This window comes from Polistes canadensis, unplaced genomic scaffold, assembly GCF_001313835.1.
Source record: "Polistes canadensis isolate GaletaPanama2010 unplaced genomic scaffold, ASM131383v1 scaffold_63, whole genome shotgun sequence".
Taxonomy (NCBI): domain Eukaryota; kingdom Metazoa; phylum Arthropoda; class Insecta; order Hymenoptera; family Vespidae; genus Polistes; species Polistes canadensis.
In genome coordinates this window covers 419,097-443,394 of record NW_014569610.1, presented here as the reverse complement: position 1 = coordinate 443,394, position 24,298 = coordinate 419,097, and the positions used below count along the sequence as shown (strand labels likewise).

Sequence of the window (24,298 nt, the reverse complement as noted above, 5' to 3'; positions counted from 1 at the left end):
ATTTAAGTTGTTTGTGTCTGTTCTATAATTTACCGTATTATTATTACATATGTGATATGTTTCGCTAATATTTCTTTTATACCAGTTTTCCTCTAAATCTAGAATAGTTGCTGCGTCAAATTTAAAAGTATGTCCTGTTTTGAAATGGTGTTCAGCTAACGCTGTGGTATTGGTTTATTAATTAAAATAATTGTTAAATAATCGATAGATGTGTCTATAATTGTTTAAAAACGAATATATACGAATATACTTATGTTCGGAGCACTGAACATTCCCCCATCGAAATTTCCCCCTCCGAAGTGATCACTGCACAGGAACGTAAAAACCAATGTTCATTAGTTTAAACAATTACATAAAAATTAAAAGAATACTAAAATGAGAACGTTATAATCTAAAATTTTATTGATTTATTAATTATTCCCTTTATACACATGTGCAACGTTCGGAAAGTCATATAAACAACTTTCAATAAAAGTAATTATCATAGAAGAGAAAGTGCCAGTCTCAAGGTGGATCTCGAAGAGTACGGAGCTCCAAACATATATTCCAAGCTTTTTAACAATAATTACACTCCTATCGATTATTTAACTATTTTTTTATATCTTTAATACACTCTTCTTATATTTCAGTTTGTTTTAACATATATATATTGGTTGAAATATTACATTATCTAATAACGTATTTTAAATAGAAAATAATGTTGATGTATCTTTATTTCATGTTATTAGATGACTTTTTTAAACTTGATTTCGTTACTGACCCAATTTATAAACATCAAATTTTTCGTGAACTCACATTGTTTTTTAATCAGTTCTTCGTTAGATTTTGCCATGTAAACGTAAATGCATGTTAGCGGCGAATAGGTGAAATTCTTATGGTGGGGACTAAAGGTGATGTTTTTTAAAAAACATTCTCGTTTAGATTATCCTATTTCCTTTAAATAGTATTCAGATGTGAACATCTTTAGGATGCACATCTCTCGTGGGTCTTCGGAAGCGGTTACCTCCTCGTGGTTAGACCTGGGCAATTGTGTTTTACTTTCAGTATAATGTTTAACATATTTTATATGTTATACATTCCATTGCAAGTAAAATCCAGCCAAAGACCGCTTACCATAAACATTATAATTGTAATTAGTTTCTTTTAACTTCCCAATTGATATCATATTCCTTTACTCCTTTCCTTAATTCCTTCTATCTATTTCATCTATTGAAACTAATTACCTTATAATGTTTTCTTAATAACTTATATATTTTTACAGGTACGTGAAAGGATATTTTTTAAATAACTTTTATATATTCATATTCTTTTTCTTTTATTTTTCTTCTATATTTCTTTCTCTCTCCTATATATATATATTATTATTAAATATAAAATTATTTTAACTCGAAATTTCTGTATATGTATAAATTGAAATTCTACTTAGGCGGGTTATTTTTGAATGAAAATTCAATTTTTTCGTGAAACAGAGAAATCACCGACGTAGATTTACATATCAATACGACAGGTGCATGGGGAAAAAGAACCCTGTTGTGCTTGTAGTTCATATTATTTCCGTACCATCGCTGAAGTCAAATACGTTTCAAGGGAAAGCTGGTGGACGTCCTTGATATATAGATATAAATGATTATAGGTAGTTCTAGTCTCAAATAGATAAAACTAGACTGGACGCTATCAGGAGAAGGGGTAGGAATGGAATATTGATGTTCAATAAATATAACAAAATCTGAGAAGAAACAATGGGGTTATTGGATCGTTTAGCTAATCTTCTAGGCCTCAGAAAGAAAGAAGTAAACGTTTTAGTAGTCGGCCTTAACAACAGTGGTAAGTCGACGGTCATAAATAATTTCAAACACGAGGATGACCGTTGCATAGACATAGTGCCCACGGTTGGCTTTAATGTCGAAAAATTTTCATGTAAGTTAAATATTAAGGATCAAATGACGGCGGATGCTTTTTACAGCACTTACATGTTTTTATTGCACTTATTTTTTGTTATCGATATATTGTGGTTCGTAATTTTTCCATTTATTATAATAAAAAAAAATTAATATATTAAAAGTGATTTATTGTTTTTCTTAAATTCATTACAATACACAATTTGTGTACAATTTTAAATTATATAAAGAATAAATTATATATATGAACTTAATATGTAAGTAAACATATGTATATATAAATTGTATAACAATTAAAACAATATTTTTTATTTTTTTAATCATTATTTTTCTCATCAACTATGTCACTTATATCTAATTGAGGTAACTCTTTAACTGCAGTGAGTTTTTTTGCACGTAGGCGTTTAGGAGTACTAGTAATATTACTTTCTACTTTTTTTACATTATTGTTTATCATTTTAGAAGTATTTACTAATTTTCGTTGTGAACGTAATTGAATGGTAAAATTATTTGGACGTTTTAATTGTTTCCTAACAATTTTTGACGGTTTAAGAGAAGTTGCATTTTTCATATGTTTACTCGTACTTGCTTCTTTGTGTACCTCTTGTTGTAATGGTCGTTCTGGATTTTTTATATTTTTATCCTGTTGCTTTAATTTCTTATCGACATTATCTTTTTTTATCCTTTTGGCACTTTTTGCTAGTGATATCGTTCTCTTCTGTCTTATCTTAAATATTTTATTTTTAGATTTTTCTAAACTTAAGCTATCTTCATTCTCCTTCGGATCACTGGATTCCTATAAATATTTTGGATATCTATTATATGTTAGAAGAAAACTAGACAAACAAGTTAAAATCAATAATTATTAAATTCATACGTCGATTTCTGATATAGTATCATCCTTCTTCTCCCTTCTCCATGTAAAATGTGCATTGTCTTCTTGTAAAATCTTACCAAATGCCGTTATCAAATCACTGATATAAAATACTTTTAAAGATTTTTTTAGTTCTTTCTCGGTCTCAGTGTTGTATTGTATATTTCCATGTACTTCAAATTTGATGTCATTTGGTCTATTATTTTTAGAATTATACCATAAAAAAATTGTTATACAAGCATAACTTTCATTTATCTTATCGTATACGTGTAATAATTCTAATATAAATGTAGTATATCCCAAATTTGTTTGCACATTACAATTATTCAAATTATCCAGGAAAGACTAAAATATATAAAAGAAAGAAAATTTGGTATTAATTTACTATTAGCTCGCATGCAAAAGAAGAACGTTAATAATAAATACCTTGAATTGTTGATATTGTTGCAATCTCATCATATAACAATCGACATGCATTTTACAATTTCTTGTAAAAGGAACTATATCCTCTTTCGTGTCAAGTGTTACTTCTGACAATAACTGTTTTATATCAACTGACATAGGCATCACCCATTTGCCTATCTGTATTTTTTTGCTCCGCTTAACAAATTCTATCGCATATAAATTTTTCTTCTGTTGCTCCCAAAATGAACTAAATCCAATTACTTGCTTAGTTGCAGTAGTATGTGCACAATACAATCCACTATATCTGTACAATTCATGATTTAGATTTATTGACATAACCTGTTTATTTGTATTGCCAACTTTACCTTGGCTTTTTATGCCTTCTTTAATATTATTTAATCTTACAGTTTTTAATTTTTTCTGTAATTGTTTAACCATGTCTTTTAAAACTTCTATTTCTTTTTCTAATTTTTTTCTTTTATCACTTGATGCATCTAAAATTGACATAAAATAATAATATTATATTTTAAGTAATATTTTCAAGGGTTAGGTTTATTGTATTCATATATAAATTATTTCAATTCATACCTTCTGCCAAATTTTCATCTTCATTGCTTTTATCATCAAAAGACGACTTATTTGATTCCATATTACTTAAAATTAATTAAAATTGTATACATATACACATATTTAAATAAAGTCCCGCCAAGAAAATTTCAACTGATAATAGTTCAGTGGTTCTCATTTATATAGTAATACTAAATAGTTCATAAAATTAAAAAGAGCTACACGAATATTAATGACTATTTCTATGTAATATGTAATTATCTATATTATTAAATAAAAATATACACATACAAACTCACAAATATATATATTAATTGTCAATTTTACACAAAACGTCGATATCGTCTTGTTTCCAGTCAAAAATGTTAATTTTACCGCGTTTGATATGTCGGGTCATGATCGTCACAGATCCTTATGGGAACATTATTATAAAGAATGTCATGGGATTATTTTTATTATTGACAGTAGCGATAAACTAAGATTAGTTGTTGTTAAAGAAGAATTAGATATGCTACTCCAACATCCTGATGTAGCAGGTATAATAATTACAATAATTGTTGAATTTATTAAAGTTTCAACTTGAGATTATTTTTTAATTGTACTATTGCAGGCCGTAAAATACCAATTCTTTTTTTGGCAAATAAAATGGATCTACCGGACTCATTAACAACTGTTAAATTAGTCGCAGGTCTTGGATTAGAAAAAATCCAGAATAAACCATGGCATATACGAGCAACAAATGCAGTTACTGGCGAAGGACTACAACCGGCTATAGAATGGCTCACGGATCAAATTCGCGATATTTATATTAATAAAAGACAATAATTATGAATATAATTAATATTCTTTAATTATGCTTAAGATTATCTTAAGTATTTTTATTTCAAATGTCGATGAGAAGACGTTGTAAATAGCGCTTTCATGTTTTAACAATGTTAAATTATAATATTGTTTTAATTATAACACGAATCCGTCCAAAAAATTAAAACTAATAATAATAAGAAGAAAAAGAAGAAAATATAGAATATTTCTATTTAAATAAGCCTCCTCTCTTGTTATTTTAGATTAGATAACATTTTACAAATATATATATTTTTTGTTCATTTCATAATGTCGTATGTTATCGCGCTTTTTTTAAGATGGCGCCACGTGTAAAATCGATTCGCTTATAACTGTAATCACCACGTCTATACTTTTACGTATATAACGCCTACGCGCGTCCTACGTGTTAAATGCAAACTATAGTTGCATTGACCTATTCAGTTTGACATAACGCGCGATAACTGAGAAGTAAATGGTTTTTTAATTAAATTTATTATTTATTAAACGTTATATAATAGTAATAGAAAAATGAACGAAAAGGGTTTATTTATTTTCGTTATTTTATTTGGCATTGTTTTTAAGTCCATCGATTGTTCTAACGTGAAAAAATATTCATTATTAATGCCAAATGTTAGCCCGAACGTGGTAAGAACATTTTTCTATTTTTTATGAACATTTATATAGCATTTTTAAGACCTTGACAATACGTTTCTGCAATTCAAAATGATTATTGGTATTATATTGTGATAAAAAATTATGTTGTTTTTATTTTTAAACATAGGCAAATTTCATAATAATTATATTTTTGATTTCTTTATTTTGGATTTATTGTAAAAAATGTAATTACGTGATATGAAGTATTTTATTGTTAGATATATTGATGATTAATAATAATAATTTGTATTTATAATTTATAGCCAGAATTGTACTTATGCACTCCGATAAAAGTAGATCCAAGTAGGAGTTACTATATTGTTGGCTTTGAGCCAAATGCGACTATGGAAACAGCTCACCATATGCTCTTGTATGGATGTACAAAACCTGGAAGTACCAAGACTGTATGGGACTGCGGTGAGATGGCACAATCTCTTAATGGCCAGCATGAAACAGCTGTTCCCTGCAGCGAAGGATCTCAAGTAAGTAAAACATGACTTATAAATTTTCAATGTCTATAATTAAAAAAAGTATTAGTGTATATAAAAAGTAATTCTTTATATAATATAGATCTTGTATGCTTGGGCTAGAGATGCACCTCGTTTGAATTTACCAGAGGGTGTTGGTTTTAAAGTTGGAGGTGATTCGCCAATCAAATATATTGTTCTTCAAGTACATTACGCACATATTGATCGTTTCAAAGATGGTAGTACCGATGATTCTGGAGTATTTCTACATTACACTTTGCGTCCACTTAATAAATTAGCCGGTGTACTTCTTTTGGGAACCGCGGGTGTTATACCACCTAAAAGTGTGGAATATATGGAATCTGCTTGTATTATTAGAGAAAATAAGACTATATATCCTATAGCATATAGAACGCATAGTCATTCCTTGGGTAGAATCATTTCTGGATATGTTATAAAACCTGATTGGAAATGGATAGAACTTGGTAAAAGAGATCCTCTTACGCCACAGATGTTTTATCCTGTAAGCAATAATGTTTCGATTACCACGGATGATAGAGTTGCAGCTCGTTGCACTATGCAAAATATACGCAATACTTGGACTAATATTGGCTCTACAAACGAAGACGAAATGTGTAACTTTTATTTGATGTACTATGTTGAGAATGATGAGCCATTGGACATGAAGTATTGTTTTACTCCAGGACCTCCGGTTTATTACTGGGAAAAGAATGGACTCAGAAATATTCCTGATAAAGAAGCATCGACATTATAATGAAATAATATTAATTCAGCAATTGTACAAAGGCAAATAGCTTGACTTCATCATTCTCGTTGACGAAATAAGATATGTATATCATCACATCATGGTTCTAAATTATACGTGTCAATTTGGTGCTACAGGACGAAGACATGGGATCAAATTATCTCGAATATCTTTTTACTCCATGATTATATTTCCAATAATATTTAGGCACAATTTTATTCCGATTTTTTACAATCTTATTCATGTGATATTGCAGTATTAGTTAAAACATTATTTTACTTCAGCCGATATTTTTGTTAAATCAAAAATATGTTTTAAATTTTAAACGATATCTTTTTTATTTGATTTATTTATTTTAATATTTTAAGGTAAATATTGGAGACAGGATAAACAACATATCTGGTATATATCTTAATAGACATAACAAATTGCCTTCGCAGTACAATTATTTCTTGCAATGTATTTTGCGGGAATCTAGTTAATTTACTACTTAATAACTACTTACTGTTTAATGTATACTTAAAACATTCTCAACTACATGATTATAGCACAAAAAAACAATAATAATCGTATCAGTAATATTGAAAACATATTTGGATAATTGCACAATTTTTGTGCTCGGTATTTTATAATAATTTTAATTATTTATAGTTAAGCATTTCTCGACGAAATGAAACATATCTGTGATTTTTTATTTTTCCTGATTAAATAGAACGAGGTATGATTTATTTTAATATATATTTTCTTTTTTGTTAAGAAATTTTAAAATTTTTAATATTTTAGCCAATTTAATCGCGTATACAAATTTCCATATTATTCCTAATAGATTAAAGCGAATATACGTATATATTTTATTTATAGAATTTTAATCTCTACGATGACAACTCTACATATGTATATGTAATAATCGTTGAAAACTATCCTTTTAAAAATTGATTATATTTTATATATAATATATAATTAATTTTTTTAAATGTAAAAACTTGAAGAATATCACTGGTATACGAAAGTTTGGTTTTCCTATATCTTTTATGAAACAATGCGAATACTGTAATTAATATGTAAAAAAAAAATATTACGCAATGTTGTATAAATTAATCTTCTATAACAATGTTAATTATATTGTCAAATATTTATTTTAAATTTGTGAAGCATACGAATATATACACACAGAGAATATATATATTTATTATATATATATCGCTAAATGAACCGAAATATGTATTTTCGAATATGCATAATACGAGAGTGGGTTGATCATTTGAAATCCAACGATATATTAGAAAACGTTAAATTTCAATAAATCTCTCTTACGCATCATATTTAAAATGACTCCTCCGTTCGTTACCACAAATTTCCTTATGTCAATTCGATCTTTATTTTCCTCGTACACCTATCGATGTTTTAATAATACTTAATACTTTCTTAAAGAATAATTTGAATGAGTACAGTTATTTATTACTGTTTTGTTTTACAATGTTTCTTATTTACCATGACTCACAAGCATGTTAAAATTGTTTATTACTGTTATAATGACAATTACTTTGTTACATTTTGGATAGTAAAACTGGGTTATTAACAATTATATATATAAGTAATTAAAATTGTCGAAATTAAATAAGAACATTTTATTTCAAGACATTAGATCGTTAATGCATTTTTTTTGTTCGTGTCATTTAAAAAATAAATTCAATTAAATTTTAGAAAAATGAAATTTCTTCGAAAATTCGAATTCTAAGGAGCAAACGAGGAAATGTTATTGTATGGAAATGAATAGAGAAAATAGTTAATTGTAATAAGAAAAATAAGAATTCATTTTTATCTGATGTTTGCGTAAGAAATTTTTCGTAGGTAATATGTTCGAAGTTGTTTTTTTTTCGATCAATAAACAAGTCGATAAATTAATATTCTCTAACGTTTATTTTCAAAGATTGAGATAATCGCGAATTAGTCGGCCTTCGATTAACCGTTACACGCTTGTATTTTCTGAATACGAGATTAAACTCGTCAAAGTGTCCAGTGAAAGGGACTTCTGTTAAGTGATTTTAGTTGGATGTTCGTTCGTGGAACGATTAGTTGAATTAATTAAATATAATTGATTGTTTTATTTTAATTTTGAAATTTGTCTATTATTCATTGATTTATTTGCAATTTTTCTTTTTGTTACTTTTTTGACGTAATTTATACTAATTTATATATACATATAAATAGTATAATAATTGTTAATTGTATATATAATAATAATATAGGGTGTTGCGTTAAATATGTAATAATAATTAACAAGGGGATCTTACAATGGGATACCCACGGATTTTAAAGAGCTTCGGTATATTAGTAGTATACTATTAGGGTGGTGACGCGAAGTCATTTTTGAGAAAAAAGCTTTTAAAGCTTCGCTTTAGGCTAAAACACTTTACCACGATAACAGTCTAATAGTATACTACTAATATACCAAAGCTCGTTAAAATCCGTTGGTATCCCAGTGTAAGGTCCCCTTGTAAGTATTAAGTATAATAATTACAAAGTATGGTGTTAAAATGTGAAGGTAGTAGTTAAAGAAATAAGAAAATATCATTGTAAAGTTGGCACTATAGTTGTAAAAAAGTTAATCATGTTGCTCAATACAAATTACGGGGTTATCGTATTGAGGAGATACGTGAGCCGTAATTATTTGCTTCATAAAACAAGCCTTTGTAAAAAGTATGTCGTTGGATATATGGCTACATACGTTTTCGGAAAACAAATGATCGGAGAAAGTGCAGAGGGTAAGTGGAAGCCTAATAGAGGTGTGTCCGGGCGGTTGAGCTTGTTCTCTATTCTTTCCTTCTTTTTATTTTATTTTATTATATTTCTGTTTTATTTTTAAATAAACTTTAAGTATAAAGTCTTCTCATATCACTTATCAGAGTTTACTGTTTCCGAAAATCCACAAGTATGTAATTCCAATTTTACACGCTACTCAATGTAATTATTTTAATGTCTTTTTAATTAATGCAAGAAAAACGATTGCATAGCAAGAACTATCTACCTACCTGAAAAGAAAAAAAAGAAACAAATTTTTTTTACATAAAATGAAATTGAACAGTTTTTTGTTCTAGCACGTAACATTATAAATTCATCCACGTCCGACCTAATTAATAGTCCGATGATGGATGAGCTGAAAATATTCAAGAATGGAAATTTATGCTCGAACAAAAACATAATTATAATTATAATTATTTATAATTAAATTTTTTTTTATTTTATTAAAATAATAACTATATATTTCATAATTACATGCAGGCACGTACCATAAATTATTATCTCTCTCTCTCTCTCTCTTTCTCTCTCTCTCTCTCTCTCTGTATAAATTATTTTAATTTACATATCTGCTGATACGTTTCAATGGTCTGAACGCATGGAAGATTTCTAGATGCACATTACTTACATCATTGGCCAATAGAAGTTACTCTACATTCAAGGTACTTTAAATAGTAATATTTTTTAGCAAAAATACAATATTGTATTAAATAAATATCAAATAATAATAATAATATAATAATAATATTAATAATAATAATAAATAATTTAAGTACTAAATGCATATAGAAGGAAAGAGAGAGAGCTGCGATGTTTACTAGTCGGAATTGAAAAGAATACTGACTCGACAACTGTCAAAGTCGGCCACGTGCTCGTTCCCATTCGAGATTTATGAAAAATGAATTCAACTTTATTTCCATGCGAATTGATCTATCATAATTCACCTGGCAATTTTATTTATTTTTTTTGTTTTGTTTTATTTTATTATTTCATTTTTTTTTCTCTCTCTCTCTCTCTCTTTCTACAATATTAATTAAATTGAATTATTTTCAACGTCACATTATATGGATAGAAAATTTGGCGTTAATCATCGGATTCATCATGAATTCATCGACAATTAATTGAAATGGATTGAAAACTTTCCTTTCGTTTCTCCATGGGACAATCGTCAATGTTGATGATAACAATCGATTCGTAACACGTACGAGACTCGTATTTGAACTTTCGTTTCTTCCGATATACGACCCACTTGGAGTGCCAGGAATTCTCCAGGAAGTGTTTTAGATTTTCCTTCGTGTAAGATCGGTGCCGGCACCGATAGGTAAATCGTATTCCTCTCTTTCAACTCTTAGAAATTGATTCGACGTTGGTTCCTCAATGCGGCTCGCGTGAGATTTGCGGTCGAGATCGATTCTCTTTACCTCCTCCCCCTCTCCCATTCCCCCTTCTTCTCTTTTCTCTTTACTTTTCTACCCTTGATTCTCTCATCACGAGTTCTTTCGTTCAAAGCATACCGATCCTTGATGTCCCTTTGAACGCGTGATATACATCGCTTTGGGAAGCGGCTTTGGTTGGAAAGTTGAAATGAACGAAAAATAAGAGAGCACGAATCACTGTATACTGGTATACGATAATGCACGAGAAAGATTTTTACGAGTCTGTTGGTTAAAAAAATGTCAACGACTTAGAGAAGTTCGATGACCCACCACGGACGTGATTCGCATACTTTAATTCGTCGTTTATCGATATTTCTGCGTCTTTTTTTTATTTTCTTTCTATGCAGACAAGAGACACAACTACGAGAGTAATTATATAAAGAAGGATTTAGTTTCGTTTAAATGAAATATAAATAATATTCGAATAAGTTTAGTATAATATATTTCGAATAATTGTGCCAATTCGATAAATTTAGGAATTTGAGGGTTCCTTGATAAGAATAAGTGATAGGTAGTTGATACTGGTGTAATATGTACATCGTAGACAGGAGGAATATTTGTTAAGGCACGAGGATGGAATCCGATCGGGTAACGATGCCGCCGTTGCCACCGCAATAATACCACCTGACGAAAGTAAAATCGGCACGCAACCTCGGCACGTTTCGAGGTATACCCAACTTCCGTTTAAACTCGCAGAAGAAGATGATTAACGTTGATTTTTTTATTTTCTCTTTCGCGATCGCGTTAAGCTTTAACGTTTGTTAATATCTCCCTCTCTTTCTCTCTCTCTCTCTCTCTCTCTCTCTCTCTCTCTCTCACTTGCGCGAGATATTAAATAATATTTGAATATTTCGTTAAGATTTTTAATTTCCTTTTTAAAGATATGATTAACGATAAAATCATTTTCGAAAGGAAATCAAGAGTGAGTTGAATTTCATTCGAGTACGTACGTACGTATTTAATGTAAGATCGATCGGTGTAAGGGGGAGAGGTTGAAGGGGGCAAGGGGTTGAATAATCTCGCGGGATCTCTTTAGAAAATTAGAAGAACTCGAGGGTCGTTAAAAGGGGGTTGAGGTGAGTAGTTGAAAGAGGATATAAAGTAAATGACAGTGAAATATGTCTGGATCGGTGAGCCGAATGATTGAAGTTTCTAGAGAAGGTAAAGTTTGGGTTTCCCTGGTACCTTTCTCAATAAGTTATCCCTTTTCGAAGGAAGGAACGTAGCTTTTCCCATTGATATCGATCGTTTCTATATCGCTAGCAAAGCAGAGCAAAGGTACTACCTCCTCATTCCCGTTTTCTTTATTTCTCTTTGACTTATCGTGTATACCTGTAATACGTCAATGAAAACGGCACGTCACGCGCGTGTAAAAGCATCGTCTCGTTGGTAAAAGCATGGCCCCGTCCGTCGTTAGGAAAGCGACCAAGCCATAATCCAACTGACTGACCGAGTACTGCAGGCAACTTTGAAAGTGAGGCCTCGATCACGTCTCGTTCGATGCCACCAACTTGGCGTCTACACGTAGTAGTAGTAGTAGTAGACGTAAATATCATTCTAAGCTTTGTTTTATTCCTAGTTATCATTCTTTCATTTCCCTTCTACTTCCTTTTCATTTTATGATATTTCATTTTATTTTCATATTGTTTTACAATGAGAAAAATTGCCGAATGAAATTCGATAGGTCATTCTAATGAATTTCCCTTAAAACAATCTTGTCTTTTTTAAACAGGAAATAAGATGAACCTTCGTATATTAGTCTCGCGCATTACACAGTTCAAATGTAGTATTTGTCAATTTGGTTTATTTACCTTTAAAAAAAAAAAAAGTACCAATTTCTTTTCGAATGAAAACTCATCAGATTTTGTTTTTTGTTCCTCGTCGTCGGGTGTGGTAGAGAAAAATGACCCCTTAAGAAAAAGGTATAAAATGTAAATCGTATTTGCGAGATACGAGTAAAGAAACGATGAAAATTGTATTCGAGTTTGCGAGGACAAATAATAATAATAAAGAAGGGGGTAACGCAATTTCATACGAATGTCTCTGCTCTCTTTTCGTAATCTTTTTTTAATTTCGTTCGTAATACCGGACAAATTAAATTGATATTCTTCTCTCTTTCTCTCTCTCTTTCTTTTTCTGTTATCACGAAGATAAAATGACGCTTTTACTAGGTAGATATTTTTCATTTATAAAAACGAATCAGAGAAAAAGAAAGCAGAACGAGAAGAATAGAATGATACGGTTGAAGAAAAATATAATAATTGAGAAACTGGTAGGTAAAAGAAAAAAAAAAAAAAAGAAAAACAAAGAAAAATAAAAAACGCGTTAAATAAAATTCAGGACGTGCGTGTAACTTCGAAATATCTCGAAAATGTTTACGCTTAAACGCGCCAAAAATTTCGAAGATAAATAGACAGACAGACAGGCAGACAGACAGACAGATGGACAGAGGCGGCGGTCTTGTTGACTCGTTCGAATATATTTACATTTTTTCTCACTTTGTATTTCTCAGGTAGAAGATCACCGAACATACATAAAAAATAAAAAAAGAATAAAAAAATAAAAACCACGAAAGAAGAATAATTTTTAACGACGATCTTTGACATTTTTTTCTATTCATTTTTATAATGAAGTCTTCGACACGATCATCAGCCGTATCTTTACAGAATCATTTTGAAATGATAATAAGTATTGGTCACGCGCGTACTAAAGATAAAAAGAATATTTATTAGGAAATTGAGAAATAATTTAACACATAGTTGTTAAAAAAGGTAAGAGAGAAAGAGAGAAGAGAGAATTTCGTCATGAATTTAATTCATTCAAATCGATAATCGTTCGATAATAAGGAAAATGAAAGATCATTTAAAGGTAGAAACATACATATCTTCGATAGGGCATGTTGGAGCAAAATCAAAGGGGTTGCTTTTTTCTCTCGATTCGAAATCGAGGTAACTTTCTCTTCGATTCGAGAAAACGATCGGAGATCGAGAGAAAGAGAAGAGAGAGAGAGAGAGAGAGAGAGAGAGAGAAACTCGAAGAGGAACAGTAATAAAAAGAAAGGAAGAAAGGAAAAGAAAATGGAAGAAATAAAATAATGCTTGTTCGTCGAGGTGCGGAAAAGCTTAGAAAAGATGAAAAGGAATAAGAAGAGGGGTTGGAAAGTGTTCAAAGTGTTCGTAGTACCACAAAAACGGGGGATGCAGTGTAATTCTCGTGGAATCCGAATCGACGAGGCGAGGAACGAGGAGGTGGTGAAGATGGTGATGGTGGTGATGGTGATGGTGGTGGTGGTGGTGGTGAAGGTGGTGGAGGTGGATTGTAGATAGAGGTGAAAGAGGAAGCAAGAGAAAGGATCAGAAAGAGAGAGAGAGAGAGAGAGAGAGAGAGGGAGAGAGAGAGAGGTAGAGGTAGAGAAGCGAATATCGCGAGGGGTAGAGAGAGGGTGAGGGAGGGAGAGAGAAGTCGCGATTGGTTAAGCCGCTTGGAAAAGCCCACCTGGCTGCTCGGCCGGCCGGCACTTCGCTCAGTTCTTCACTGCGCTCCAAGCGAAGCGGAGCTTTTACTCAAACGGATTCACCTAACCCTTCATAGTCCATCTCTCGTTATCCATTTCTCTTTTTATCAACCACTTATCTCTCCCTGTCTCTCTATCTCTCTTTTATCAATTTTTTTTTATCGTAACACTCGGAGGAACGACGGCTACCTTATATTTGTCTAAAAAGCAAAAAAAAAAGACAAAAGAAAACAAATATTCCACAGGCAAAACATTTAGCCGTTAGTTTTTTGTTTTATTTATTTAGTTTTTAATCCGATATAAAAACCAATAAAAATCATTTTTGTATATGTGTGTTAATATATAAAAAATATATATATATATATATATATATATATATTTATTGTTGATTATTTTAGATACGTTTAATTATTCTTAGAGAAAGAGAGAGAGAGAGAGAGAGAGAGGGAGATCGTTGGAAGAGAGAAGGAGGAGGAGGTGGAGGAGGTGGTGGCGGAGGTGGAGGTGGAGGTGGTGGTGGAGGAGGAGGAAGAAGTTTGACACTTCGTCCGTGTCCCCTCCGCGTCCCGGGGACCGGTTCGCGATCGTTCAACGAGAAGAAGAAGAAAAAGGCACAAGAGCAAAGGAGAAAAGCGGAGAATGTTCGCTTACGAGAAAAAGTCGCTGCAGCAGGTGCTTTAGAGGCGCAACTTTGATAGAGAAAACTGCTGAATTGTTCCGAGGATCGGGATACGTGTATATATATATATATTATATATATACATATATACGCGACAACCCCCTCCCTTGAAGAGAGGAAGAAGAGGCTCTTGAAAAAAGAAACACGCATTAATCATCATGATCGCGGTTAGTATATTTTTTTTTTCTTTTTTATATCTCATCATCGATTCGTTAATTGTAATTTTTTGTTCTTTTTCTTTTTTTTTTTTTTTTTTTTTGATATAACCCGTGTTTCATAAAATTCATTGAAAATTATTCTTAAATTATTCTTAAATTATTACTAATTAACTGTGTTGTATACAATTTGATTTGATATCTTAAAGAATGTATCGCTCGAATAATAACAATGAAATTTTATCACGAGCTCGCCAATACAATTACGAGATCTGATCTGATCTGAAAAAGAAAAAATAATAAGTATAAACGTGTATCGTTCGATTCGATAAATCCAATCATTTTTTACGATAATTCTGGTATTATTAATAAATTTAAATTCGTTTTTTATAAAACGATCGCAAGGAAAATTACGTTTAAAATTTGTTCCAGTTCGTTGCAATTAATTTTAATGCAACGAAATGAAACTCTTGTATTTGATGTTATTAGGTGTAGAAATGAATTCGGTTCTCTTCTTATAAGACAAATTTAACATATATAAGAGACATCAAATTAATTTCTAATAAATCAAATAAATTCTCTCTCTCCATAACGCGAGTCAAGGAAAAAGATGAACTCGTACGAACGAATGAAATAATTCGAGAAGATTGGGGTTGGGACAAGGGGGTTTGAGGGAGGAGACAAAAAAATGACAAAAACAAAAGAAAAATACTTAGGAAACTATTGTATTCTCTTTCTCGACTATTTTTCAGTTGCAAACGCGCATGCAAGAGAGAGAGAGAGAGAGAGAGAGAGAGAGTTGAAACCTTGTGTTCTTAATTTAAGTGCATCGCTGTGTTTTCTCGAGCGACGACTTAAGCCGAGACTCGTCGTTATCCTCGAGCGCAACCCTACTGAGATTTAAAGGGCGTAGAAGAAGAAGACGGGGTAGAAGACGGGGTTGCCCATCAACTTCTGTCTCTACCGCGGCCTGATTTCCGAGTTTCGGTTCTTTTAAACATGTATATAGATCTATACATAAATGTATATATGTATATGTATTATTTTTTTTCTTCATTTTTACTTCTGGGAATAACGAAACTCCCAAACGCATTTCCAGCTTGTCCAAATCTAACATCTAGAACGTAGAAATTTTCTTCTTACTTTTTTCCCTTTGTTTATTTTTTCTTCTACTTTCTTTCTCTTTTTTTTTCATCATCGAAATCGCGTACGACCCATTTCTAAATTACTCGAGATTTTATTCCCGCTATTCGTAATATCGCTCAAAATAGGAATCAATTTATTCTCGTCGAAATGAGAAAATTGTAATTTACCGATACCGCGTGATTGTTAGTTTCTATTAATTATCCATTATGTTACGTGTTCACTCGTAGATACGTAAATATCTATGTTCCAAAAGTGTTTTCAGTTTCAACAATTTAATATACTATCGGTTGTATGTAACAGATAGAATATATCGTTCTATTAATTTGAATATAACTTTAAAAGCAACATTTCGTTATTTTCAGTCAATTAACATTTCATTAGTTATCATCGTACGCGTTTATATTTAACTTGAATAAAACTAATAAATTTATTTCTGTTGATAATGAATAACGTTCAATGAAATGCAATATAATAGTATATTCTCGACTTTATTAATGTTAGAACAGGAACAGATGATAGAAAGTTCTTAGAGAAAAGTTCTTTATCGTTTTAATGTTTATCGAAATCAACGTTTACCGGTATTTCTGGTCTCGTTCTCAAATGCATCCTCAATCGCATCGGTTTGCGGTGCCTATTGATTTCTTGTATTAATTCGATCGTGAATTCGGAACACGAAGTCATTGCTTGATTGGCACTAATCGCGTATGCAATTGCTCGTTGTCCTGTTCAAATGAATAATACCGCTAAAAGCTCGTTATTTGTTCAACGAGAGGATCTTTTTCTTTTTTTTCTTTTTGTATATTTTATCGTTTAATCGATTATTCTCGCGTTATTAAAGAAACCAAAAAAAAAACAGAAAAACACAAAAAATAACATCGAATAGCTTTGGAAAAGTGTTGTTTGTTTTTTTTTTTCTAACACACATTGTCCGTAATAATACAACAGTTATGGTTTGATTGTAAAAAAAAAAAAGAAAAAAAAAACATTTGGAATTTGCTAAACAATAACTTATTAATTGGTAATTTTGTGATAGAATATTTTATATGTGTAAATGTAATAGTAATGGATGATAGTTAACTACGTTACTTTCAGATTGTGATAATTATTGACTCGCTCAGTATACACGTGAATTAAAATAATGTATAATATATTTATGTATATAGTAGAACACGGACTAGTGTAGGAATAAGTAAGTTGGCAAGCTGTTACTAAAGCCGGGTCTTCCGTACGGAATCGAACGAAGCGACAGCCGCAGATAACGTATAGAAACTGTTCGAACTGGGTCGGCACCTTTTCTACCTTTTTTTCCACCCTATACCCCGTACTCATCCACCCTTCTCTTCTCTTCTCTTCTCTTTTCTCTTTCTTGTCTTTCACTTTGGTCTTTATCTTCCTTCCTCTTTCCTACTTCGGCACATTCTCTGCCAAGATTCCTTCTCGCACGCGCGAAATTGCATCTGTTTCATCGGCTCATTCAGGAATAGTGCCAAAGTTCGGTCTTTCTTTAGTGATTGCTCTAAGGGAAATATCCAAGACTTGATACGAAATCCTCTTCGATGTGTAGTACCATAGTTCCTTTACAGTCAAATTCAAACTTACGGTATTACGGATATATAGCAGCAATTGGTATTTGAATTCTACTGGCAATTTTGTTCTTAAGTTTCCAACGTTGAAATTATTTTCTTACGTTTTTCGAATAGAAATTTTCTTTACCTTTTTTTACTTTTTTTTTTCATTTCTCTTTTTCTTTCTATTTTTTGTTTGTTTGCAGGATTCATTTCTATCACGATTAAATAATATTTTTGTTAAACAATAGATACGTATTACAATAGATTTATTTTTTTTTAGGTCAACCCAGTATCGTTTCAAGAAACTTGTGTTGTTCTACTTTTGTGTAGACAAAACGATGCTCTTTTATAGATCGAATGGTGGATGGATTACAAAAGCTTAGATTATATTGAAAATCATTTTTAAAATATCGGTTTATATTAGAAAATAGGAAAAAACATATTTAGATGTAATATAATCCGAAAGTTTTGATAAACGTTAATACATTAATATTAAATTTCGGTGATTCTCATTACTTCGTAACATTCGCGAAGGAATGGTACGTTTATTATGTCATCTCGTTTAACGTTGGCCAAAAACATTTTACGAAACACACTAGTGTGTTTCCAACGTTTTACATTAATTTTAAGTCACATACCCGAATCGAGAATGTGCATTGTACGCCGTTGCAACTTCCTACGAGCAATTTTAGTTTTAACCATAGCGAGACGATGACGCATATACGAGTAAGAGAAGAACATGCTTCGCAATGACGTCACAGGTCTGACAATTTATTTCAAAACTTGTAAGCGCCACATTGTAGTACATTGTACTAACATTCTCTCGAAAAGTATAATAACTGCGGTTTGCGGTATGTGCACGAAGCAATTATTCTATAAACATTTGGAGTTTCTGGTATACGCGTGGCTACGTACGGGTTATTATTTCAATTAACAAATTTTATATACCGAAAGAACTGGATTATCTTTTTTTTTTCTTTTGGGTTAAAAATATGAAAAACAAAAAAGATGAATAAAAAAGTAACGCAAACGAATTAACTCATAACCGTTATGCATTTCATCGATGAAAAGAACGATCGATGAATCTTCGTGATATTTCGCGTTGGTATACAAAGAGTATGCAAGAAGAAGGTTTAATGTACGGTATCCCATAAGGTTCATATATCTCCCTTTACAACCAGGAAATGGCTACGGTCCCTTTACAACGTGCGGCATTCATAAATCCAAAAGTGAGAGGAAGATTGGGATGAGAAAACGGAATCTTCTTGGCATCAGCATCCTTTTGCATCATCCTTTTGCATCATTCGTTCTTCTTCCCGTAGAGTGAACTTTCGATTTATTATTATCATCATCATTCCCTCCCACCCTTCCCCCTCCTCTCCTCCCAATAATATAGAGCTAAGAATTAAACGATTAGATGTTGTATTTGATCTAGAAAATGGACAAACGTTGTTCTCATCGAATGAGATAAAGATACTCCTGTTTTTAAGGAAGGGAAAAGACGACGAACTCTCCTCCCACGAGTGATAACAATGACTCTTACAGTTTCTCTTCTTTATGTTGAATTCCCAACGGAGTAGTGATTTTACGCTTCTAGAGATTTTACGGAGAATATAACCAGCCGCGAAAAAGAGCTTTATTTTTCATTTACTTGCCGCACATTTTACTTTTCTACCCTAGACACTTATGTGTATATATATATATTTATATTTGGTAGACGCATATATACGTGCATGTTGGATACACATATATATATATATATATATATATATATATATATACATTGTGTATATATATAATATATATATATATTTATGTATATATAGATACATTTTTTCTCTGCAATGCAGAATTACGACGAAACCAACAAGCCGCGAATACACGCTGGCAAAACGAAGCTCGCAATTTCACGAAAGAGCACAGCACGTTTCACGTCGTGAATGGTTAAACATACCCTCGAGTTCGTAGTTTGCAACGATTGCTTTTTTTATCTTTCCGTTCACGAATATATATATATTTTATTCTTTTTGTCATATCGCTACCATACGATTCATCCCTGTCTTCATTTTTCTTTCTTTTTCTATCTCTTTTGTTTGCTTTTTTTTTATTTCTTGCTTCTGGTTACCGTAGCTTCGTTTTCCAAAAATTTCAGACAATCCAGGTTAACCAACGTTGACTGAGTCAAATTTGTGGTACGAGCATTTAACTGGTGTATCGTTTCATATTCACATAACCAAAAAATAAATATATNCAGAGAAAAAATGTATCTATATATACATAAATATATATATATATTATATATATACACAATGTATATATATATATATATATATATATATATATATAAGTATAAAACGTATATAAAACGTAATGTAAGAAAAACAACGCGTACAAGAATATTATTCGCGTCGATAAGTTATCATAAAATTTGTATGCTAACGAAGCCTATGCTTTTTCTCATTTTCTCTTTTTCAACTTTTACTATTTACGATCTATCTCGTTTGCATCATCCTCTAAGTAAACTTTATGAATTTATTATCATCGATCGCGTAAAATATTATTCTCTTATTAGAACAATTTCACATTAAATGCTATTTTAATCGTGCGGGTTTGCGCGTTATAACGCGAAATGTGTTAAAAATAGAAAATTTATCAAAAAGAAATGAGATGGTGTGTGTGTGTGTGTGTGGGGAAAAAATTCATAAACCCAGTCAACTGGAAAGATCTTTTCTGAAGAATCGGTATATTGGGTCAAGAGGCTATTGGGTGTGTACCAATCGATTTTTTAGGCTTCTCTCGTAGGTAATGCGGCAAACATTGAGTGCGAATAAGAAGAAAAATGAAAACGATAGGAAATAAAATGATTGAATCGTCGTTGTTGCTGTTATCGTCTTCGTAGTAGTCGTCGTCGTCGTTGAATTATTTAAACTGAGGATTTTCACAAGAGTGAAGTTGACATGAGTATGAAAATGTTATAGCGCGTTACCTTTCGAAAAACGAGATTGATTTAACTTTGTTAAATCATTGATAAATCCATGAACGTTCGGTATCGAAATCGATGTTGGGATAAGCTTAATAAATAGAGGCATTAAATGTAATTGAAGAGAGTTTCAGGATCTCGTGGCTGCTCGACTTCAGAGTGAGAAATACAGTAGAGATTATTGCAAGATAGTAACGAGTTTGCTGAACAGAATGATCCCTCTTGAAGGGTGGAGAGAATGAGAGAGAGAGACAGAGAGAAAAAGAAAAATTAAAAATGAAGGAAAAAAAGAAAGAAACGATGAGAGTAGTATGTGATTGGCATTTGAAACGTTTCAAATGTTACAACGAGATTCGTATCAATTTTCAGAAGGTTTTAATCTAAAAAAAATTAAAAGAGAATAAAAATTGTTTGAAAAAAAGAAAAGAAAAAAAAAATACTAATAGTATCAAAAATACGAAAAAAAGAAGTTAAATGTAATTTCATTTCGATGTTAGATTTGTTACGACTCGCAACTCGATAAAATTATTATTCGTTCTAGTTGAAAGAATTAATTGGGAAATTAGATGAAAAGGAAAAAAGGAAAAAAATCTCTCGATGTTTCGTTTGCTTTTTATTTTTTATATTTGTTTCTTTTTTTTTTTTCTTTTACTCTCCGAACACGTTGCTAATCTATTCGCACGAAATGCGAATATTCGAGATGGAGAGAAAGAATTTTAAAAAGAATTAAATACAACATTATATATATATACTCGTAGTATTTGCACGTAACGAACTCGAAGGGTATGGGCAGAAATGAAAATGTGATCTAAGGATGAAAAACGATGAAGAAATATCGAGAGAGAAAATTCAACACGAGACAACCGGAAATTATATGAGACGATGATGGGGGGAAAAAAATATGACAAAAGGGCTTCGATAAGAAAATTAATAATCTTTTCTGGAAATATATATTTGTAGCCAAGGGAATATCGATCATTAAATGTGTTTTTGTCGTTAAATGTATTATTGTATCTTTAGATTAATGACGGTTGGAATAAAAAGAACGCGTAAAAGCAAACGTTTCATTCGTTTGTTAGTTTCGATTGCGAGAATAGGGCCGACAAAAGGGATTGTCGAAAATGCATCAAGAAATTAATATTGCTTTTCTATCTGTTAACGTCACATTCTCCTGACGTTTATACGAAAGAATTTTTATCGATGAGAGGAAAAAGAAAAAGGATATAGAGAGGAAGGTTTATTTTCTTTAAATGAAAATTTGACAGAATTATTAATACGAAATGTTGTTGGAAAGTAGTAGAAGAAGAAGAAGAAGAAAAAGAAGAAGGTTAATCAACTAAAAAGAATTTTCAATCGGAACGTATATTTCTGTCCTTCGTTTCGTATTCTATCGCAAACTTATCGAGAAGGAAAAAAAGAACTTTGAGAAAGGATAGTAAAGTGAAATATTAAATCACATTTACCTATAGTAAAAATCCTTATGTTAGATTTGTCCTTTTAAAACAAATTTTAAACGGTCTATCCCGTACAAATAAATGTCACGGATAATTCGATCCCAGGAATAGACAAAATTTCTTTTTCTCTTTTACCAATAACTTTTAATAATGTTCGATAAGATTCCTCATTTATCGATTCGAACGGTAAGAATAAAAGAATAATAATAATAATAATAATAATAATAATAATATATATATGTATAAAGTTTGTGTGATTGGAAACGAATAATCATGTAAGCACCATCGGGAACGTAAGCGTAATTTATTTCATGGTATTGATGTCGCTCACGGGAGCCCCGTAACTTTCGTTATTTCTCCAATCAGACCGCGGGACCACCTAGAAAAAGAAACGGAGATTGAAAAATAAAAAAAGAAATAATAAAAGAAAAAAAAATATTCCCGTATACGTATACCGTAGGAAAGAGAGAGAACGCATGTAAATCATGACCCGTATTCGGAACACGATCGGTACATGTAGAAAATTTTTCAACGTCTCTTTGCGAAATTTTAAGGATTCGATTTCATGGGAGAGGGACAAAAGTAAAAAGTAATAATAGAAAGGAAAAAAAAAAGAAAATCTTTTTTTATTCAATGTTTAATTTTAATAATTACAAAAAGCACATTCTCCTTTTTTTCGGAGGGAATACAAATTGTAGGAAAAAAAAAGATAAAAGGAAGACAAAATTGCATTGTTTCCTATTTAACTTCATTATAGACGAACCGATTGTACCTTTTTTTTTTTTCTTACATTTTTCTCCTATCTCTCTCCCTTATTCTATTCTTTTTCTTTGTTTTTTCTCCCTTTTTTTCCTTGTTTAATCGTAAGTACCTGTTTTCGTCATTATTAGAGGATTACTGCATGGGGTTCCCGTTATACGTCTGGTTTGCTCCTCGGAATAATTGAGCAGAATTCTCTTTTGTACGCGTTCGCTTCATCCATTGTGACTTCATTTACGACGACATCGGTCAAAAGTAGTCGTTTATATTTAAAGAAGAGAAGCACACGAGAGAGAAAGTCTATCATCTAAAAATTAAGGTCTTTCGGGCGCGTTCTCTGAGGTATATAGTACATATATTAAATTCTCTGGGAACCGTAGGAAGTGTTATCATTATTATTTCATATATATATATATGTATGTATTATTATATATCGATCTTTTATTCCGTCCTTTTTTTTCTCTCTCTGTCTCTCTCTTCTCTATTCACCCTCCCTTCGATATTTTTTTATCGAAAGAAAATGTATTCCCGCGCGTTCGAGTTTAACGAAGTCGCGTAATCATCGAAGTATAATCGACACGTTTCGCCGGCTGTTACATTTTTTTTCCACCCTACTTTCCCCCTTTTCTTTTCATGAATTTAAAACACCCAATCAGGATTGATACAGACATCGTACCTCTCAATTTTCATTCTTTTTCAAATTGAAACGCGTATATAGAGGTGATCATCATTCGTACTTTTTATTAAACGACATAACCAATCGATCCTTATATATAATTCGCATAAAAATTCGTTTATCTCTTAAGTTAGAAAATATTTAAACACGACACTAATATACCCTTAGTGTAAAATTCAAACGAATTATTATTAACGCAATCAGTTTTATTCGTGTATTTATTATTATTTTTATTAAATTATCATATATAACATTCCTTTTTCTCTCTTATTCATTTTCTTTGATGGGGGGGAAAATGAAACAATGACAACAACAACGACACAACTTTACAACTACGAAGACGACGAAGGACCGACAACTTTTTCTTGCTTTTGCTTGGACTTTTGTTGCTCGTGTGCCAGTTACTCTTCTCTGTTGGGTGTACAACATTCGTGGGACTGCGTATCGGTACGGTTTCGCATGAGCGTACACATTCCATAAAGCCCTGCACGACCTGTACGATCAAAATTTCATCGCACGCGAGAGAAGAGGACCGGGCCCGACGGCCTGCATACGTAATACACCTTCTTAGCTAATATAGGCCAGTGTTTTGGGGCCGTGGGTTCCCTTGTGGCCCCCTTTACGGGCACTTGCTACCTCCTCCAGGGGCGGATTACAAAATACTATTTTTCTTATTACC

General features: G+C 31.5%; 4 protein-coding genes across 5 annotated transcripts in view; 3 read left to right on the top strand and 1 right to left on the bottom strand.

Annotated features, from left to right (window-relative positions):
* Positions 1 to 1,611: 1,611 nt before the first annotated feature.
* Positions 1,612 to 4,757, top strand: LOC106786058 (ADP-ribosylation factor-like protein 6). Of its 2 annotated transcripts, none has more exons than XM_014747054.1 (3): positions 1,612 to 1,824; positions 4,101 to 4,280; positions 4,355 to 4,757. In XM_014747054.1, exons 1-3 carry the CDS (start codon positions 1,740 to 1,742, stop codon positions 4,567 to 4,569), a joined length of 480 nt encoding a protein of 159 aa, XP_014602540.1. In that variant the 5' UTR covers positions 1,612 to 1,739; the 3' UTR covers positions 4,570 to 4,757. The 2 variants fall into 2 exon arrangements, with proteins under 2 accessions (XP_014602540.1, XP_014602539.1); XM_014747053.1 differs by having other exon boundaries at positions 1,613 to 1,917.
* On the bottom strand, positions 2,200 to 3,893 carry LOC106786057. Its single transcript, XM_014747052.1, has 4 exons — positions 3,766 to 3,893; positions 3,199 to 3,671; positions 2,776 to 3,117; positions 2,200 to 2,694 (listed from the first exon to the last, which is right to left on the bottom strand). Exons 1-4 carry the CDS (start codon positions 3,824 to 3,826, stop codon positions 2,215 to 2,217), a joined length of 1,356 nt encoding a protein of 451 aa, XP_014602538.1. The 5' UTR covers positions 3,827 to 3,893; the 3' UTR covers positions 2,200 to 2,214.
* Positions 4,758 to 4,964: 207 nt separating the features above from the next.
* LOC106786055 (peptidylglycine alpha-hydroxylating monooxygenase) lies at positions 4,965 to 7,169 on the top strand. Its single transcript, XM_014747051.1, has 3 exons — positions 4,965 to 5,211; positions 5,484 to 5,702; positions 5,791 to 7,169. Exons 1-3 carry the CDS (start codon positions 5,095 to 5,097, stop codon positions 6,460 to 6,462), a joined length of 1,008 nt encoding a protein of 335 aa, XP_014602537.1. The 5' UTR covers positions 4,965 to 5,094; the 3' UTR covers positions 6,463 to 7,169.
* Positions 7,170 to 14,703: 7,534 nt separating this feature from the next.
* The window catches only part of LOC106786044, a 30,537-nt gene continuing 20,942 nt past the window's right edge, over positions 14,704 to 24,298 (top strand). Inside the window, exon 1 of the mRNA XM_014747035.1 lies at positions 14,704 to 15,048. Coding sequence (XP_014602521.1) covers positions 15,040 to 15,048 — 9 coding nt within the window. The 5' untranslated portion in view covers positions 14,704 to 15,039. The remainder of the gene's footprint in view (positions 15,049 to 24,298) is intronic.

Excerpts from the sequence above, each read along its gene's own strand:
- LOC106786055 (XM_014747051.1), top strand. The coding sequence starts at position 5,095 with ATGAACGAAAAGGGTTTATTTATTTTCGTTATTTTATTTGGCATTGTT. Across the intron at positions 5,212-5,483 it reads CAAATGTTAGCCCGAACGTG|CCAGAATTGTACTTATGCAC; the intron begins GTAAGAACATTT and ends TATAATTTATAG. Across the intron at positions 5,703-5,790 it reads CCTGCAGCGAAGGATCTCAA|ATCTTGTATGCTTGGGCTAG; the intron begins GTAAGTAAAACA and ends TATATAATATAG.
- LOC106786058 (XM_014747053.1), top strand. The coding sequence starts at position 1,740 with ATGGGGTTATTGGATCGTTTAGCTAATCTTCTAGGCCTCAGAAAGAAA. Across the intron at positions 1,918-4,100 it reads TAATGTCGAAAAATTTTCAT|TCAAAAATGTTAATTTTACC; the intron begins GTAAGTTAAATA and ends TCTTGTTTCCAG. Across the intron at positions 4,281-4,354 it reads CCAACATCCTGATGTAGCAG|GCCGTAAAATACCAATTCTT; the intron begins GTATAATAATTA and ends GTACTATTGCAG.
- LOC106786057 (XM_014747052.1), bottom strand. The coding sequence starts at position 3,826 with ATGGAATCAAATAAGTCGTCTTTTGATGATAAAAGCAATGAAGATGAA. Across the intron at positions 3,672-3,765 it reads AGATGAAAATTTGGCAGAAG|ATGCATCAAGTGATAAAAGA; the intron begins GTATGAATTGAA and ends TGTCAATTTTAG. Across the intron at positions 2,695-2,775 it reads ATACTATATCAGAAATCGAC|GAATCCAGTGATCCGAAGGA; the intron begins GTATGAATTTAA and ends AAATATTTATAG.